Below are 21,300 nucleotides of genomic sequence, written 5' to 3'. Positions count from 1 at the left end.
GCATCTGTAGAGCTTTATGAAGCCTCTATCATACAGGACGCTTTGTAAAAATAGAGGATTAATTCCATCTTTCTTCCTACATACACACAATTGGGAAGATTTAATCTTTTTTATATGATAACGTACCAGAATTTTATAATCAATTATTTATTTTTGTGAAACATTTTCAATAATGTTCACCTAGGATAAAGTTTTTTTAACGCAGCTTGAACAGACCCCAACACTGTTTTGAAACGTTATTGATTCTCATTCGTCAGAGGTACATGTAGTCACATATAAATGTATCGTTAATGCATGTGGCACTCAACTAGCTTTCATGAATCAGGCTGGCAGATAATTGTGTGAAGTCAGATGAAATTTTAAGAAGTCTCCATGTTTTAATAGCTAATGGCATAAGGATATTTAACCAAAAATTGTTAATGTTTTAAGTTTAACTTAGTTGAGTCATAGTATCTTCCGACACACTTAGTAGATTAGAGAGCCTGTGCTGGGCAACATCCATAATCACAAACAGTATAGGTTTTATTATATAGTTAAAGAATCTATGAGTGGACTAGGTTGTACATGTATTATATAGTTAAAGAATCTATGTATGGACTTGCTTTAGCTTCGACAGATAATCAATTCACAAATTCCAAGGGTACCGAGTAGCGTTTAGTTCGATCGATGTCGATGATTACGCCTACGTCTAGGTGTATTGTTAAAAGTTTCATCCCATTCACTTTCGCACACTGTGGGCTTGAATGATTCCCTACATTATCCATGTTGTCGATGCAACCATACGGAAAAGTCGTGCCGCCTAGTTTCCTGATCTGGTATATGCTTCTCGTTGTCTACAGAATGGAGTAGTCTAAGTAGGACTATTAGTTGAATGATATATTTTTTCCCGCAATTCTAACCCCCATTGATAGAATAGAGTGACCAGGCGAATTGAAATGTTTATAAAGATGTCGATGGCCCCATTATTTATTTCATGACGTTTTGGCATGACATTCTCTTGTTGAGTGAAGCTTTTGTTTCCCTGATATAAATTAGTCTGCATAGTGTACATTCAAGTGCACAAACAACGTTTGAAGTTTTACAAGTAAAATTTTCACCAGTTTTATTTTTACATATACAATTTTTGTCCAGCGAGGTTGATATAAAACAAAGTATCTGATATCAAAATATCGCAGGTTTTGCAATTGTTTGCAGAACATTTAGAAATGGAACACAAAGGGTCCAAAAAAGAATTGTCAAAAATATGTTGGATAGAAACCTTTCAATCGTTACATGATGTTTTAATAAACGTATGATATGTTTTATACCTGTTATCTGCTAACTGTATAATTATATGATAAATTTTGTATGTCCCAAAGCAGAATCCGAGGGGCACCAACCACTCTGTCAGAGCTTGTACCCGTTATAAACTGGGCGCCGTATCTGCTTCATGGAAGTATAAATACATGTCCGCTACATGTAATAAAGGAGCACAATAAACATACGTACAAAGGGCAAATTTAAATCAGTCATGCCAAGAAGCAATCTTGAGTAAACAGAATTTAGATTGTTTAAATGAATTTTAAGTCAATTTTCAAGGAAAGATAATTTAAAAAACAGCGAAAATTTGGTGGTGTCGTTGAAATACCTTCTTCTTGAGAACCACAGAGCCAAAAAGATAAAACTTATTTTGAAAAAATATTGGACTAATTGCTAATCTAAGTTTGCTTAAATCACGGCACCAAGAGTAGGTGGGGTTACCAAAGGCAATGAAAATTCTACGAAGGAATATCTTGGAAAAAAAATGCCTTAAAATGTTGTTCTCCAGAACAAGGGTGCCACGATAAAAAAAAATGTCAAATTGTGTAATCATCCTCAGATGGTGCAGGTTCAAGACCGTATGCTCGAATTATTTGGCTCCCGCAGGTAATGTCCACACTGGGGAATCAAATTTTTACATTTAAATATGTAAGAGAAATTATTTGAAATATTCTCGAGAAAAAGAAGAATAACAGAGCCAAGTTTAGTCGGATTTTTATACACTCAGAAGTCTGTGGATTCATTTTTATTTGTCAAATTCTTTAATCGAAGCTTAGGTCTAGAATATGTAATAAAAGTTTACTCGATGTATCCACTTAATGCGTATGGTACATGTACAGTGTATACACGAATAAAGCTGCATCAACATTCCTTAACATTTTAAATCTAGAAAACATATCATTTAGCGTAATTCAATTTAAGCAATTCAAATGTGGTATAATAATGTCTTCTTTTTTTTTAAAAAAAGAAATTATTATGATATACGATAAGATTGAACGTGCATTTAAACTAGAATCAGTAAATCGTTCTACTCAGCTACGTCAGCAAGGCCTGAGTTCACATTCGTGATGCACCGTATGGGAATTAAGTTTGATTTTGACGTCATTGAAAATATAACAAGCGACAGAAATCAATTTCACCGATGATGTTTAAATAACAAATTAAATTCATTTAATTTATCAATTGTATATAAAATCATGTGAAATAACAACGTTTGATAACAATACTGCAGAGTAAAAAGAAGTGAATCATATGTCATAAATGACATCACTAGCTTTGAATTGACGCAGTACAAGTGATTTAGAGGAGCAGATCCACTGGTTTAATATATAATTGCGGAAATGCTTAAATGAAAATACCAACGCCAAATCTGATCAATAAAACCAAAAGGAAATAATTTAATCAAAACAATCATATTAATGTGTACAATGTATCACTTTATCTAGCTGCTATAAAGCTGCACAACGACAGGGAATGTTAAGAATATCGCTAACACGATAAGTGTATTCCTAAGTAACCTCAAAAGTGGAAGGCCATAGATTAGTCTGTTTGAGCCGAAATATGGAATATCAATTGTTTGTATCATGTTTATTTGAAAAAAGTGTTGGGAGCTGATTCTGGTCTGTATATCATGATTTCTATTCGTAACAAAATTTAAGCAAAGTTGGAATTTTTCGCTGTTGATCGTATTTTCGGCATAATTATCAGTACATGTACTTCCCAAACAGCAAAAAGTAATCTTCCAGCACATTTTGAACACGTTTTATGTATGCGATATAAACCTTTCTTCGTGTGCATCATTTTTTTTCTTTATAAACAAATGTATGCCCTTGCATTGCCTCATTTTTTTTTTCAATGCAGCTTAACAATTCTATTTATATACGAATAACGTGACACGCAATTAATACTTGCTTGAATTGTACTGAGTATGGCATATTATGGCCATTATCACCCTTATTAATGTTATTGTCATTTAAATTCAAGACACGTGTTGCAGGTTGACCCATTCATAGGTTATATGGCAGATCCGGTTTTATGAATAAAATTGGTAGTAAAGAGGAAATTGTTATAGTCTGTTTCTTTTAAAAAACCTGTCATGAAAGATTTTTGTTTCCTGACCTTCTAAAAAAAGTTTCATGATTTTAAAAAAGAAAGGGGTTAATAATCGCCACAATCGCCCCATACGCTGGTAGAAAAAATGTATAACTTCTACAATCACCAGCCTTTGTTTACCTTTTATACCTTATTATTATTTTTGGGTACGGCGGATCATACCACGAATAATTGACCAATCGTTGAATGAATAGCAACCTTCCTGGACAACTACATGTTTACATTTAACTTGGAACACGTGGTTCAGGTCAATCTACGACCCAAAATTAAATGGACTGCAAAAACCAGTTGATAAAGAATGTTGTTTTATGAAAAAAAATACAAAAATTAGAACTAAGGAAGCTGTCAAAGACATTTGTGATTTGTTGATACGTTACTAACTAGAAAATGTACACTATATACTGTTGTCTATGCCACGTTCAGCGCTTCAAGGATAAGGAGAAGAGCAATATCTATTAGGCATGTAAATAGACAACAATTTTTTTTTTAACATTATAATACATGTACCAGTGAACACGAGTTTTTGGCCATGGAATCTACTTGACAATTGTATTCACCGATAGTATAACAAAGGAATACAGACGCAAAACACCTTACGGTGTGGCTTTGAGAAACCTAAAATTTCATGTTTATTTATATATAATCAATATAAGCTAACATGTTCTCAACTCTAATACCTCAAAAATAGAAAGACTTACCATGCACCCGTAGATTGATTGAGTCAACGGTACATGTATCTTTAAAAAAAGCTGTATTGTAAATCAGTTACTCAGAGCTGGCAACAAAATTTGACAGGTAAGAAAGAAATAAAGAAGAGAGGGGTAAGAGAAAATTTAAATGAAAGCATCAGGATCAAGCTAAATCATTATGTTTAGGGAATAAAAATTATGTTATAGAGCTATTAAATCTTTAAACCTAGTAAACATAAAAAAAAATATACGAAACATCTGTGAAATAGGTTAACATATTAAGCAAATTAATGTCAGATCCAATTACCAATTTTTTTCGAACGTTCATAAACACTCAGCTGATACATATATGAACTTGGGGTAAATATTATGATTTTGACATCATTTAAAAGGATGGTAATATACAATATACAAATACGACATTTCGTGGGAAAAGACAGTATATGGGATGGATTGATCAGATACAAAGTTTTAAGAGAATTTTACTCCCTAACGGGTACCATTATCAGATAGGTTATACATTAATGAGAGTATATAGCTAAGTCTTATTAAGTAACTTTACATTTCTGTCGATACTTGTCATTAAAATAATCCCCTTATTAGGGACAAGCAAAGGACCACAACACTATGTAGTCGACAGAGATGTCGCTGTAGAAGTCTCTTCCCCTGGTAGCTTCGATGATTATCTAAAATCAAAGAAATGGACACCTCTAAAAGCAGAAATAAACATGAAAATGAAATGAAATGAAAATGAACATTTTTGACTGTATACTGTACATGTAAGCCCTTTCAACAATGTGACAAAAAATCGTAAAATTTGGTCGCACAATGGTTTCCTCACTGAAATGTTAATTATGTACAATATTTGCAACAATATTAAAAAATGAATATTTTTTGTGGGAAACGTAAACTATAATCTTAATAAATATAATTTTCTACTATTTAACACTAAAAGATAAAAATATGAAAGTAACAAAATGTTTCCATTCTCGTAAATTTGATCAAGAATTTAAGTCGTGAACAGTGCAAAAACAGAGTTCTTCAGTACCTTAGTATTGCTGTTCAGAGGGAGATTGAGTCTATCAATGCTGTACCATTGGTTTCCCTGGTTACCTGACAGTTCCCAGTGAGTCACTGCCGGGTCATTTCCGGTCCTGGTCTGAATCTTTAAAGTTCCGGTTGTTTGTCCGTACATGTGGTAGTACATGGAAAGACAGTATGCCTTATCTGAAATTTAAACTCAGGAATTCATATATTGTCATTCAAGGCTCTTGACGTTTGAAACTCTTCTCTTCATTGATAAAAATGATAATCTGAAAAAAAAATTATTGCCAAACTATAATAATAACAAGTTCGTCACAGTCACCATCTTGACTTTTTCTGCTCAACTACATCGCCTCGATTTTTTTTGTCTACAACACGTTTAAAACAAACGGACATCGACAATAACGTCAGTTGTTGTTTTGTTTTTCTTTTTTAACACTTAGCTATGTCTCATATTTCGATTTATTTAAATAAAATCACGTTACATTAATTCTATTTATTCAAGAATTGCTCTAAACTTAGTCTACTGCATTCGATTCAGATTTCAATTTCAATAGACAGGTGAATAAGAACTTTCAATTGTATTAAATGTAAAAAACAAATTCACTCCTAAAAATGTCCCCTATACGTTGCTGAAAGAATACTTAATATTTTTTTTTTAACTTTTCAAAATTAAGTTAAACTGATAAGCTGCATTTTTTTATCTTTTTACAAAAATAAGTTCCTTATCAAAATATCAAGTAGTTTAACTTAACAACTATAACTTCTTTAGTAAGAGAGGTATCTATTTTAGAAATTAAATGTATTTGAATTTCGGAAGATTTTTTTAAAAAATGTTTTCTCCCCTTAAAAGTAAAATAATTTAATACCTTTACATTTATTACTTTCATCATTTTCAATGTATTTTTATCATTCTTTTTATTTTTCTTCATTTATTTATTTTGGCAAAATAATGTCCAGGCAAAGAGCATGTTCTTGGTTCGATCATTTTTTTTTTAAACGAGACAGGCTACTCTCAGATGTTGATGTTACAGAAATTTCAACAACTTTGTTTTAAGTCAACATTTTGTAAATTCTATAGTCGATTAATGATCTTGTTAGCAAATACATATAACATTTCATTGGGTCGTATTTTGGCTGACTTGTTTCAAACTAATCCTTAGGTCTTTCTTTTAATGCTAAACTTTACTACGGAATGTACCGTCTATTTGATCAATACATAGGGTTCACGCTGCTGTGACCAGTCAACAAGGGATGATTACTCCTCCTAGGTACCTGATCCCAACTCTGGTTTTTCCGGTGTCTTTGTTTATGCCCTGATCACAGATGATTTTTAGATCGATCATTGTTTGTTATCTTCACCTTTTTTTCATGGTTGCTAAGCCACTGCTCAGGCCTGTTTTGAGTTTAAATTGGGTACATGTTAAAATTGTTCTTAATGCATACGTGTCTCGAACAAAATTACCTTCGAAATCTTTGTTGCTGACCAATTTAGCGGTTTGCCCATTAACTCGAGGTGAAGATGCTTCTATGAACTTGTAGTAGGTGCCGACTTTTGCGCCATTAGGACCAGTACTAGAAGAACCAGTCTTTCCCTGTGAATTGGAAGGGAAATATAAACTATATATATGTACCATGTATATTAAGAGTCGTTCTCTGTGAGAATCAAAGAATTTAGAAAAAAGTTGGAAATGGTACATCACAGATTTGGCTGATTTTTTGCATGTAATGTAGAAACACCATGTATAGAGCATATTTGAGGTCAATTATTAAATTTGAGTCCCGGTTGCCATGGTAACCAGAACCACCATTTTAAGGCCAAAAATATGGAGTGGCCTGCTGAAATTATACCAACTTCATCTTAAATTTCTATTTTCTACATATTTTTTACAGGATTAATTGTTGCCTACTCCGATGGACTATTTGTTGGAGTAACTTCCACAACTAATAATTTGATTCAGTAATAGCTCATGGAGGAGTCATCTTTCAGTGAAAAGTGTCAATTTTTTGAAATTTCACAAATTTGAAAAAATGCCAATTTTTGGCATTTTCTAAACATAGTAGCAAGAAAACGCGGGCAATCCATAACAAACAACTACCATCATTGAGAAGTTCATTCTATACTTAACAAAATATAAAATTTCTAGAGAGGTATTATTTCTTAAAATAAAATGAATTGAAAACGAAAATGGTTGCTATGGAGAATTTGGATTAATTTGTAGATTCAATATTTGGTTCATTTTTTGTACATTATAGCTTTAAAAAATCCTTAGTAAAATAAATCACACTCATAAACCTTGTAATTTCACTTACATTATCAAAAAAATATATAAGTTCATAAATTTAAAAAAATATTGTGTTGCTATGGAAACCAAATAGTTCAGGAACAATCATCATAATTATTGACGTTATCATTATGCAAAAACTATGACCTCAGTGCATGATTAAAGTTCTTCAATAAAATAGATCACACTTATTCTATTTGTTATTTCACTACATTTAAAAAATAATTCATACATCTAAAAATCATGTTGCTATGGTAACTAAATAGTTCTGGAACACTTCCTTATACTATCACAAGCATACAACAAATATTATAATAGCTTCATGAATTATTATTTTTCTTTTTCAATGAAATAAATCACATTAATTAAATTTGTATTTCATTTTCAAATTCATTAAAATAGAAGTTCATAATTAAAAAAAAAAAAGCAGTTGCTATGGCAACCAAATAGTCCAGGAATGATCCCTATAATTATTGATGTATCAATATACAAAACCTATAGCCTCAGTGTTTGATTGTACTTCTTATTAATATATTTACTCGGATATATACAGATGAATACTTAAACTGATCCAATTTCTGAATTACTGCAGCATAGGTTTTTTTGCACTGTGCAGTTTCCATGGAAACAAGCAATACTTACCTATATATAATCATGACCAATCTTTTCACTGCTTATTGAAGCAACATGCTTTTATCATTGAAACAGATATACATGTTTAAACATGAACTTCTAGTAGGACAACCACATAGTAATAAGTAGCCCCCCCCCCCCCTTCGACTCCACTTTTTTTTTTTTTTTAAATAATCTTCTGCTGTTCATTTAGTTGGGAATTATTTATTAAATGATAAAAAAAAGCTTCCGTTTTGTTGCAGTAGCATATGTATGGTGTAAAACCCTGCCACATGTATCTAAAAAAAATCTTGTTAAAAAGATGAATTTTGACACACACACCATATTATACCTCCCCCTGAAAGAATATAGCATGTCCCTCAAATTTTGCCTCAGACAATATGCTAGAGGAATATATTATTTGTCATTTGCCTCATTTTTCTTTCTTCCTTCCATCATTTTACATTTTAGCTCAAGTACAAAGAAACTGTTGAAGATATAATTGTCAATCATCATACACATTTAAATTGACAATCACAATTCAATATATAATTTAAAGATTTTGTTCTTCCTCATTCAGACACATAACCAAGCTTTGTGTTAGGGGAGATGCTATTAGGTGGACAGCAGTCTACAGACCACAACCATTCTAATGAAGTCCAAAAAACTGTCCGTAGGGGGCGCACTGGGAGTGAACTCCCTGAAAGCTTTTGAAATTAAATAAATAGACAACCTCATTTTGACTCAGAGTGAGTGTAAATTTACCTTCAGTACACATGTACATCGATTTATGACAGAGAAACTATATCCAAAATATTTTTCTTTTGTTTAAGTGGGGGCACACTAAAGTGTGACCCCCCAACCCCCCAAAATGTAATTTTTAAACAAAAGGCCTTGATCAATTAGCATAAATATTTTTTTCAGGTTCATTTTTACCTAAAACTATTTGGAAAGCTTCTTTAAAAAAATTTCCAGAGCATAAAATCTGTAATAAATGGAATAATGAGATGTTCTCATAAAATATGACATAAAACATAAAAATAAAAAAATTCTCTGCTAAAATTTGGGCACATAAATCTTATCTTATAATGAATCAAAATTTCAACAATTGGCATTATACATATATTCAACATCTGGATGCATGTAAAGGAACTTTTCTCAACTGGAAATTGCCATATTACCCCACTTTATTGTAATCGTTGATATTGTTTCAGTAAAGTATACACATTGTAATTAGACTTAAATTTAACTGAGTATTTAGTTATAATGAAAAAAAAATTCTTCATATATAATTATTAATAATTTTCTCTTTGCTGCAATTAAATAATCTGATAAGATATAAATTTCAAAGTTCTTACAATTTTTTTGCAATAAGTTCCTAAGTGAAAGGGCACCATCCCCCCTTCAAAAAACAAAACAAAACATAATAAATTTAAGCCCTGCACAAACTGAAATCTAAAAAAAAAAAACTTGCAATATTGTCACGTGTTCAGTTTAGCGATGTGATTTAAAATATGTACAGTAAAACTCGGTTATAACGAAGTCACTGGAACCTGTGAAATAACTTCGCTATATCCGTAATTTGTTATATCCGAATAAGGAATTCGTTAAATTTGTATAGCTGGGGATTCAAGAAAACTTCGCTATATCCATGAATCCGCAATATCCGTGTTCGTACTAAACGAGTTTTACTGTATACTGTCTACTGAGGTCAACATGTAAAATTAAAAAAATAATAATAAACTTAAAAAAAATATTTAAATAAATAAATAAATATATGGATGAAATACCTTGCATGGTAATAGCTTGTTATCCCCCCCCCCCCCCTTCCTTTATAGCGCACACTTAGAAAGCTGATACTTATATGCCTAAAATCAATAGCTTTTGTCATATATACACTACAGGTATGCTTTAGGTTAACATAATTTTCATCAAAGGATAGTTAAAAGTATGCCTATACTAATAGACATTAAATTATGATATAATTAGATTCATGTAATTATTATGTTTTGGATACTTTGGTGTTTCTTTACTTTATATAGTCATACCCTGTTAGTGTGAGTTTGAGTAAATATTGAGAAAAGTAAAAATTTTCACTGGTACTTGCCTAGTGATCTTCTTACTGTATCTTTCTACATTACAACCTTATTATCCAACTCAACTTGTAGCTCTGAAGTCCATGTAACTGATGTGCTTTGTTTTTGAACACTTTTTTTGCAATGATGCAGTACGTGTCATATACATGTAGGTAGGAATAGGTGCAATCCATTTTCATGTTTATCACTATTATACGCATACATGTATATTTCTCAGACACAGTAAGGCCTGAACAAAACCTTTAACTATGGGAAATATAAAATACTACAAAAGTTCGGTTTAAAAAAAAGGCCTGAAAAGGGTTTAGTCCTACAACACATGATAATAAATATATTCATTTCAGAAATAAAAAGCATAAAATAAATCAGGTTTCAATAAAAATATATATATATATATATATTACATTTTAATTCACTATCTTTTACAAGGTTCCTCTGAAAAGTTCAAGGAATTTGCATAATTTTTCCCATGCTGTTGAAATTCAGTACCGATAAGCACAAAGGACGAAAAATGACTTCGTTTGGTGACGTTACGTTAGATAGAAGTTAAGGACTGATTTATAACGATAAAAGGACAAAAATATAATCACCTTCAAAATAAAATGTGCATGAGCGATTTTTAACGAAGATATATATACATGTATATATATATATATATATATATATATATATATATATATATATATATATATATATATATATATATATATATATATATATATATATATATATATATATATATATATATATATATATATGATTCAAAAGTGCTTCAAAGACGATGTTACACAGTAAAAATAATCATAATAGAAAATGCACAATTTCCAAATTTCATTCAACACAATTAAGCGCTTTCTGGATTTCATAATCAGTCTTCACGTGTACATAACATTTGAACTGTTCAAATGTTATGTACACCTGACGCATTGTACAAGTTCGTTCGACAGCATTATTTATTTTTTTTTTAGTTATTCTTTTATTTGTATTTTTTTGGGGGAGGGTATTGTTTACCGATTTCCTTGACCAGTTGAAAATGTCATCTGTTGTTTCCGTCAGAAAGCAGGATGGTTCCGTAGTTGTCTCAAAGTCGCACAGATCTAAAAAAAAATTAAATAGACAGACGAAGTTCTTATATAATGATGCAAAATCTTTAGTAATCAACAAATACGAAGCAAACGCCAAGTAATATATTTTTATCGCTAATACAGTGGTATGTCCAATTTAAGAAGAAGAAATTCATGAAATAAAGGAAACAAAAACTCCTCGGGCAGAAGTGCATATTTATACATTCATGTACTGGTAAAGTCCTTTTTAAACGGCTTTGTGATCTATTTGCTTTTTTTCTTGAATACATAAAGTTAAGAAATTGTAACATTAAGAAAATTTAATATGAGCAATTGAAATTTGGCATTTAATCCCAACACTATTCAAAGGTCCGTGTTGACTCTTCTCACAATTTGTATTGATTGAACATGACTTTCGAGCCTTAACTGTATTAATCACTATTAGCAAAAATTATTTGTCATTATTTGCGATGTTACTTTATAATTGATAACGAAATTATAAACGTGCGATCACAGAAACAGCACTAGAAGACATATTATTTTCTATGCTTAAAATCTGTAAATTAAGCGCTTTTTATATACTTTCTTATATTCCAAAATGGAATTCAGATATTTGAGATTAAGAGACGATACTTAGCAAAAAAGCAGATTAATGCATTAATTTTGTGATCTAACGAAATAGAAAAAAAAAAAAAAAACTTACAGAGTATGCATCGTTTAAGGATTTCTTCATTAAGTTCACCATCTCCACACCTTTTATCCTGATGAAATAATCAACATATATTACTGATAATGAAGATGAAGTTCTCAGATTTTAATTTTTTTTTTTTTTTTTTTTTTTTTTTTTTTTTTTTTTTTTTTTTTTAACATATTTAGTTTCTAAATAATACTTTTTTTTACAAGGAGTATCACTTTTGTTATAAAAAAGATAATTTGTCTATTTAATTACCATTTTGTATCTCCGGCAGGTTTTGCCATAATCCGTAGTTGTTAAATTAATTTTCAAAGACCTGACGAGTCTACAGCTCTTCTCCTCTCCATAAAAATCGCAAACGTCTAGTGCCACACATTCTAGATTATCTACGCATTTATTGGTGCAGAATGCCATCATGGAATATGGAAAGGTTGTTATTGTCTCGAAAACATACTTGTCAGATGCTTTAGGAACATCTCCATCATAAGACAGAGAATGACAATTATCTGCTGTTAAAGTCGATGTGAAAAAACACAGACAAAAAAAAATTATTGTCTCCACTTGAACTATCATGACTTATGTTATTTGAATTGTTGTGCTTACTAGATATGGTTTTAAAATGGTTATATATATATAGGACATAATAAATGTTTTACAAATGATTGCATCACTAAGGTATTTTAAAATCAACTCTGTGTGAAATATCAATCTAAATTAATATTAATAGCCAAATTAGTGTGCTGGTTAGAAATGAATATCCCCTATGGGTTAAGAATGATGGGTACTTAATATGCTTCAGAGTTAAAGAAAAAGAAAGCTACATGCTTCATTTAAGCGGATGATCCTTTTCATATCTTAACCAAATTTTTTCCCCCAATTCTTCTAGATGTGTTCATTAAATAATCTTGCTATGCATTTATTTACAGTATAAACCTCTCGTAAATTTAATTAGCAAATTACTCATATTTTTTTTTTATTTTCTAAAAAATGGATAATAAAAAATCAAATGAAATAATTCAGAGCGTAATACTGAGCGCTAAGACCTCTTCGTGTAATATCTGTAGAGCTATACGTAGCTTCCAAAATACAGGACGATGTCAGAAAATTTCTTTCCTCATCCTATTTACAGCTTGTAGGGACCTGCAAACTTTTTCAATCATAACTTACCGGCATTTCATGATAAATTATTGTTGTAAGACATATTCAAAATGCACTCCACGGATAATAATTTGGACTGGGCAGCTTTTATAGACCTTAATGCTATTTGACACGTTATTGATTCACTTTTATTAGAACTCACTGTAAAATCATGTACATACAACACATGTACATTGTAGATATAATGCATATAGCACTTAATCGGCTCTTATTAATCAAGGCAGGCAAGGATGCATGTAACAATAGAAATATAATAAGTAATCTTCGCGCTTGAACAGGAGCGTTGACAAATTAAACAAATAGCTATTTAGGGGTTTTGTTAAAGTAGGGATTTTTAATAATTTATAAATCTATCTCGAAAAATTTATTTCCAAAGCACACAAAAGTACACAATGGTATATATCATTTCCTAAGACTCATTCTTTTAATGGAGGACTTTATTCAAGTATTTCTCAGATATAATGTTTTCTGATTGTGAAATCATTGCTTTTGACTACTCTTGAATTAATTAATTCAATGTATTTCGATGAATACAATATATTGGATGGGGTCTATTTCGTATTTTATCTCACAACTCAGTAAGACATATAAGCATAAAAGCTAGTAAAAGCCTTGTCTGAACATACTAAATTTAAACGACCGTGGAATACCGTATAGCGTGTTTTCTAAGCGGGTGTAAAATTTGGCGTTTTACTTTCTCCAAGGAATGCCAATAATTTTGGCATAATTTATTTCAGCGGAGACATGGTTATAACACGTTACAAAAGAACACTAAGAAGAACACTGAACATATTAGCGATTAAAATTTTAGCGGGCTACCACAAAAACGCTAAAATAAGCCAGAATTAGCATCCCGTGAAAATAACCCGGTATACGGTAATACAAGCATAGGTAATCTGAGTTGTAGAAACAATGCCTGTGAATTATTTAACAAATTCCTTCAGTCCAAATACTTATGCCGTTAATTAACTTAATTTTGGAATAAAAAAAATGTGACATGTTACAAAAAAACACCAGAAAGGAGTTCTTTATATTTATTTTCATATTAAGAGGAAGTTTTTCAAAGCATATTTTCAATCCCATTCCCTACTTATTAACAAAAACAAAAAAAAAAAACAAAAAAAACAAAAACAAAAACAAAAACAAAAACAAACAAAACAAAACAACACAAAAAAACAAACGCGTTTTTGTGGAAGTGAAAAGAATTTTAATAGATTTTTATTGTTTATATAAAAACATAAGGTTTCCTCCCCAAATAACAAAATCAAATATTGATAGTTACTTGTACCATCAACGATGCGGATTTAGCCTGCATTTTCTTTACTGTGCTTTCACCCTCCAATATGTTTATAATGGCAAAGTCCATGTTTTGCTGAGATATGTGTCTGATGAAAAAGTGAAATAGGTGGTGTACAATAGTACTATGTACATGTAACAAAGATTTTGTGAAAGAATCATTAAATTTTATTCAGTGGTACATGTATAGGAGGAGTTGTGGATAAGAGATTGGGTACCCCTCAATATTAAAGATAGAATGGCAAAGTCTATGTTTTTCTATCGGAAACACGAAATATGTGTCCAATCAAAAAGTTAAATAGGAGGTCACAAGGGCACTATATAACAAAGATTCTGTGAAAGTATCATTAAATTTTATTGAGGGGTGTAAGAGGAATTGCGGATAAGAGATGTGTACCGCAAAGCATAACGGACGGATGTACAGCTGGACGGACGGACGGACACCCCCATCACTATATACCCTCCAGGTTTTAAGGGGGGAGGAGTATAATAATGACCTATTTAATAAAAAAAAAATCAATCATCAATCAAAATCATTTTATATTTATAGATCAAGCATACTATATTTCCAATTTAAATTCTGATGCTGTGTGCTTATTCTTTTTTATTTTTAATTACTACAATTTTTTATCAAATCATATATACATTGTACATCTTAACTGAAATCAATGAAGTTTTCACTTTTAGATTTGTCCAACATTTAATCCAGGTATATATAATGTGACACAAATAAGAAGGATGACAATACATATACAGCACACTTCGTCGAGAAAGATAGCAATCTACGAGTGTTGTCCAAAAAAGTACCAGACAATGTTAATACATGTAACTCTGTTAACATTCAGTAAATACTAACCAAATTTTACATGAAAATCATTCATCAAATTTACATTATTGAGATGCCATGAGACGTATATATAAAGATCAAAAGATGGAAAGAAAATGGTCTTGATGTTAGAGCAGACCTAAATTTAATTTGCTTTCATGCGCCGACCTACACAATTAGGCCTTCTTTAGCTTTACTTTTTTTTTCTTATCAAAATTGATGTTATGAAACTTAAATCTCATGATCATTAAACGTTGCCACCACATCAAGAAAAGAAAGTCAAGTTAGCGAAGAGAAATTAAACTGTTAAACCTGTCTGAGACTTTATGGGACAACTCTTATGGAGGATGAAGGAACTCAAATCCATAGTCATAGATTTTTGTGTTCTTGAAAAGAACCATAACCAGGCATGAAATTTCTTGATGAAAGTACAGCTTAAGTTTTATTCAGAGGCAGGCAATTTCTATATAGACGCAGATCATTTGGTAACGTCTTCAGAGACAAGCAAAGGGCCACAGCACTATGTAGTCAACAGAAATGTCGCTATAGTAGTTACTTCCCCTGGCGGCTTCGACGATTATCTACAATTAGAGAACAGAACAATTTTACAAGCCAAAATAACTAAACTTTGTTGACTGTATACATGTATTGCTATGCCCTTTCAACAATTTGTCAAACATTCATAACATGTGGTCGTATTATATGGTGCCTTCAGTCTATGAAATTTGCAGGAATAATGAATAAGGGCTAATGTTTGAGTAAAAAGGTTAACTATACAGTGACTATAGCGAAAATGTTCAAGCCCAGATATATCTATACCTTAAAGTAGTTCCAAGGAACTCAACGCATTTATTTACAAATGTGACATTGATTTGTATTCATTTCTTGATGTTCATGTGTTCACACAGTAAAAGATGAAAGTAACGAACAGTGATAGATCTTATAAATCAAGTAAAGAGTCGTGTACAGGGAAAACACATTGATCCTAGAAACAACAGAGATGGAATCAGGCACTGTTCTGAAAAAGAACTTACAGGTAAGTATAAATTGTACATTTTTCTAAAATGCCATCTTGCTTATTCAAATATTTTGTGATATTTTACTTATATATGTAAATTAGCCTTGCTGCATTCCTCTCATTCATATTTAATTCACATTTAATCAACGTAAAGAATAGAAGAAGTTGTAAAAGTAGATTTCCATTGCGGTAGCATTGGGGAAGGGGGTCAAATGTTGTCCAGGTGCTTGGGAGAAGTATGTACTGCCAGTCAAAAGGCCATACCCACTGCGAGTTCTCTAAAGGAACAATCCATAATCCAAGCTAATTGGTATTAAAACAACTGCCTAACAATTAGTGGAAAACATGTCAGTCATAAAATAACTAACAAGTTGTAGATGTATTTGCAGATCAGGTCATTATACATGTAAGAACCATAAAATTTGCGAAATGCTGACTTTAAACGAGATTGTTGAAACCCTTTAAGATCAATTTCAAGTTTCAAGTTTTTATTTAAGACAAAGACCCCAACTTGGGTATATGAATACAAAAGATGCAACAAAATAACATACAAGTGAGAAATGAGTGGCACTAATGTTAATTATACATGTATAGTTCAAAACATCAAAGTATAGAAGGTCTCTGCTAGTATTAAATAAATCTATATGTATATTTTAAACAGTTGTTTTGTTATTATTGATTTATTACTGACAACCAAATATTGCAAAATTTGGCAAGTCCAAAAATGACTTTAACGTCCTTACAATTAAACAGTTCATGAAATTTAATAACATTAGGGTTAGCATAAAAAATAATTGGAACAAGTTTTTTTTCGTTCTCTTTTGAAAAAAGCACATTCTAAAAGATAATGGAATTCGTCTCCTAAATTGTTAGAGGAACAAAGATCACAAATTCGATCATCTCTGTCAACACCCCAAAGGCGACCTTTCTCAATTGGAAATCTGTGATTCATACATTTAAATTTACATAAAGCATTTCTCAAATCTTTTGGAAGACAAATCAAATATTTTTCAAAAAAATGTTCTAATTTAGATAACCTATAATTAATTTATTATCAGTAGTCCGTATCGGTTTAGCAAGGTAATCGAACTTAAAACCTGCTCTTGCGAACCAAAGCAAGTGGGAGTCATTAAATCAATAAGCAGGTGAGGATTTGTTAGCTGGAACCATACTTTTCTTTTAAATTATAATCCGGTCTACTACATGTAATTGATTACCACTGACATATTACTTAGGAACTGAAATGTTTATTTCATGTATTTCACACCTTTGCATGGCAAAATTGGGAAAGATGTTTGGGAAAAATCATGCAAATTGTGCACAAAATATAATTCTGCATGAATAGAGTTTAAAATGCTGGTGAAAATTGTTTATTTATCTTAAAGTTACAAATAATCTTACCTCAGTATTGTTGTTCAGAGGGAGGTTGAGTTTATCAATGCTGTACCATTGGTTTCCCTGGTCACCTGTCAGTTCCCAATGAGTCACTGCCGTGTCATTTCCGGTCCTGGTCTGAATCTTCAAAGTTCCGGTCGTTGATCCGTACATGTGGTAGTACATGGAAAGACAGTATGTTTTGTCTAAAATTTGAAATCAGGAAAATTTTTGTTATGTAACACTTACTCCCCCTTCCTATCCCCCAGCACACTACAACCTTATTACACTATCCCCCAGCTTCATTGCGAGAGCATAATTAGTTAAACCAAATTAAATATTAGTATTTTTTTTATGTTCGTGCTCTATTGCATACGTGTCTCAATCGGACATACATGTACCTTCAAAAACTCTGTTGCTGACCAATTTAGCGTAGTCCCCGGTGACTCGAGGTGAGGATGTTTCAATGTACTTGTAGTAGGTGCCGACTTTGGCGCCATTAGGACCAGTACTTACAGAACTAGTTGTTCCCTGTGAATTGGAAGGGAAATATTAATGATGTATGTGCAATGCGTATTGACAGTCTGAGTAAATGAATCAAACCTTCTTATCTTAGACTCAAAGGCACCGGGTATCCAAGGGTTCGAGGTATCGATGTTAAAATACAAAAAGAAAAAGTGACAGGGACTTCCAACTCACTTGGACATATCCATGGCATCCGAGATATCGGTGTTCCGAGATACCGAAGTTCAGCTGTAATTGCAATCTGTGTAACATTCGATGCCACAATAACAAAGAAAAAGCATGGCATCATAGTTTTGGCATGCCGTTTTTCCTCAACATACACTATAACACATGGGCTCTCATATAAAGGTTGGATTATTTTCAAACAATTATATCTCATTAAAAGAAAAAAAAAGGGGGGGGGGGGCTTTTTCAAAATGAGCAAATAGCTAATTATCATATCAGGCTTTTTTTCGGAATATTTTTGATATCCATTTTCGACGATTGTATACAAGTACATGTATATCTATTTTTCATTTCGTTGATTTTTTTTTCAAAACTTATTTATATGAAAGTAGGGCTAATCAAAAATTAAAAAAAAAAGCTTTTTCTCACTGCAGTTAAGTACAACTTTATTTATGAATGATACATGAATACATGTAAAGTCCGTACTTTGATTAACTCCTACATGTACATGTACAGGTACATCTGTACATGTATGCTACTTGAGTCTAGTTTTGTAGTTCATAGATGCAGGAGCTGAATTTCTATGCACCTAAAAGGACAATCCTGTTACAAATTCCTTGAACAATTTTCATTTTATTACTTTTTCATATTATTATTATTATTATTTATTAAAATACATTTAATTTAATTTAATTAATTAATTTTTTTTTTTTTTTTTTGGAAAGGGGGGGGGGGGTATTGTTTACCGATCTCCTTATCCAGTCGAAAATATCATCTGTTGATTCCGTCAGAAAACAGGATGGTTCCGTAGTTGTCTCAAAGTCACACAGATCTAGAATTAGATGACATGCTAAATATTTCAAGGAAAAAATTCTTGAATAATGATACAATACCTTTATAATCAACAAGTACAACTTTGTTGGACCCAATACCAGAAGAAATTATTAAACAAAGGAAATAAAAACCCCAGGGGACGAAGTGTATAATTATACATGAAGTAGTGGGGGGGGGGGGGGGATCCTGTCCACAAAAACCCGTATATGTCATCATTTTCAAAATAATTATAAAATAAAGAAATTATAAAATTAAGAAAATTTAATATAAGAGTTTGAAATCTGAGGTTTTTTCACAATAATTTGTTCTATGTTTAAAGCAGTAGCGGATTAAGCTGGAAGGGATTTTGTTGGGGAGGGGGGTCTCCCACTTGGATTTTCAGTGTTACTACATGTAGTATTAAATTTATATGATAAAGTAAACAAAGAAACTTTGATCTTGGAATTCACCCCCTTTCCCTAGGAATGCACGATTTGAGAGGGGACGGACCCCCTTAACTCAGGAAAAAAAATCCCTCCATCAGCCCTTGCACAGATACTGGTAGTGAAGATATATGTCAACAAAAATTTCAAAAATTGGAATGATTTCATAATTATAATAATATAAAAGATATTTCGTTTACCTCAGTTTTGATTGAAATTGTTTTATTGATCTTCAATCTAAGACTCGAAGTCTACCCTTTGAATTATCTACCTTGTATGAGGCACTGTCCTGAGGTCCTGTCATAATACTCCAATGGATCACAAGTCGTGTTCTGCGTCTATAGAAGTATAAAAACAAAGTATAGAAGATGCAGTTATTCTAAATGCATCGGTTTAACAGGAATGTATTGCACACAACAAACATTGTAAAATACATTATTCATTATAAAAAGAAAATTAATGTTTTTCAAAATTTCAGAGCGATTGAACAAAGGAAACAGAGAACCTAATACCATCAAAACCATAGATCCAGCCTTATATATTGAATGATCAGTCTTTACAACTCATGGAGTTTTTCATAAAAGAAATGCATTGTGATAACAATTACTCGTAGAACCAAACCGTAATTTAAAATTGGGAATAATTAAGGTAACAATCTTGGAAAAACCAAAATCTGGATGTCCCTTGCGCACTCACTGATGTCATGATTGGCGATTTTTACGTTAAACTTGATTTAATAAATCTATTTTTAAATTTTGTAGCATAAGCAGGAGGCGGTACTGTTTAATTTTAAATCAAAGTTTTGCAAAGCCTCTGGATTTTTTAAGAAATACATCTGTATTTTGAAGGAAAAAAAATCATCTGAAGATATATTGACAGAACACTACGTTGGTAATGCGTTTGTAATTCATTTTTTCCCTAGAAGACATTTAGAGGAAGCATACGCATGATACAAGCATGATATAATTGCATAATTTATGACTTCGAGCTACCATTTAAGTCATGTTATTTTGAAAAACTATACATACATGTATTAAGAATATCTTGATCTGGTTACACTTTTGATATATTTCTAACCTTAAACATAAAAGAGAAAACAGATGCGCCAATACGTATCAGCGAAGTTTCTGTGTATTTTTACAATTTTGATGCTTACTTTTGCAAAAAGTAGGGCTTTTTTCCAAGTTCATATGAGTTATAAGAAAGACAAATGTGGATAAATATTAAGATGAAAATGTTTTGAGGACTTTTTTTTAATCAATTAATTAATTTATTTCTTTGAAATTAATATTTCAATCCGACAGTTTTAGAAAAGACTGAAAGGAGGGGGGGGGGGAATAAATATAAATTTACACAAAGATCTAATGGCATAAAGTTTCAACATATAATTATACATTCTTAAAATAGTTTTTCTTTGTATTGTAATTTATTTAATTTTTTTTTTTTGATTGGTTTTCTTATTTTATCCTTACCACTTTATACTGCTGGCAGGTTTCCCCGCTGTCCGAAGCTATAAAAGTAGGGTCCCATCCCTTCACGAATCTACAGTACTCCGCTCCACCAGACTTACAGACTTCCACTGCCTGACATTCCAGATTATCTAAACATCTACTAGAACAATGACCGATCACAGAGCCAGGAAATACCGTTATAGTCTCGTAAGTTCGAGAGTTGAAATCTTGCGGTACATCTTTGTCATACAACAGAGATGTGCAATCCTCAGCCTTACAACTAAATAGAACACTAAGAAAAAATAACGGCAACAAATTTGTGCTCAGCGCCCTCAT

At 31.6% G+C, this 21,300-nt stretch overlaps 2 protein-coding genes across 2 annotated transcripts; both read right to left on the bottom strand.

Annotated features, from left to right (window-relative positions):
- Positions 1–4,699: 4,699 nt before the first annotated feature.
- LOC133195020 (MAM domain-containing glycosylphosphatidylinositol anchor protein 1-like) lies at positions 4,700–12,309 on the bottom strand. Its single transcript, XM_061330908.1, has 6 exons — positions 12,151–12,309; positions 11,905–11,962; positions 11,149–11,234; positions 6,610–6,739; positions 5,149–5,327; positions 4,700–4,786 (listed from the first exon to the last, which is right to left on the bottom strand). Exons 1-6 carry the CDS (start codon positions 12,307–12,309, stop codon positions 4,700–4,702), a joined length of 699 nt encoding a protein of 232 aa, XP_061186892.1.
- Positions 12,310–15,660: 3,351 nt separating this feature from the next.
- On the bottom strand, positions 15,661–21,300 carry LOC133195019 (MAM domain-containing glycosylphosphatidylinositol anchor protein 1-like). Its single transcript, XM_061330907.1, has 6 exons — positions 20,986–21,300; positions 19,785–19,851; positions 19,004–19,089; positions 17,969–18,098; positions 17,595–17,773; positions 15,661–15,756 (listed from the first exon to the last, which is right to left on the bottom strand). The coding sequence occupies exons 1-6, from the start codon at positions 21,298–21,300 to the stop codon at positions 15,670–15,672; spliced, it is 864 nt and encodes a 287-aa protein (XP_061186891.1). The 3' UTR covers positions 15,661–15,669.

This window comes from Saccostrea echinata, unplaced genomic scaffold (genome assembly GCF_033153115.1).
Source record: "Saccostrea echinata isolate AGI-Se365-2 ecotype Australia unplaced genomic scaffold, CSIRO_AGI_Sech_v1 ptg000029l, whole genome shotgun sequence".
NCBI classification, from domain to species: Eukaryota; Metazoa; Mollusca; class Bivalvia; order Ostreida; family Ostreidae; genus Saccostrea; species Saccostrea echinata.
The sequence above is the reverse complement of the archived record's forward strand: the minus strand, read 5'-3'. Positions and strand labels throughout refer to the sequence as shown.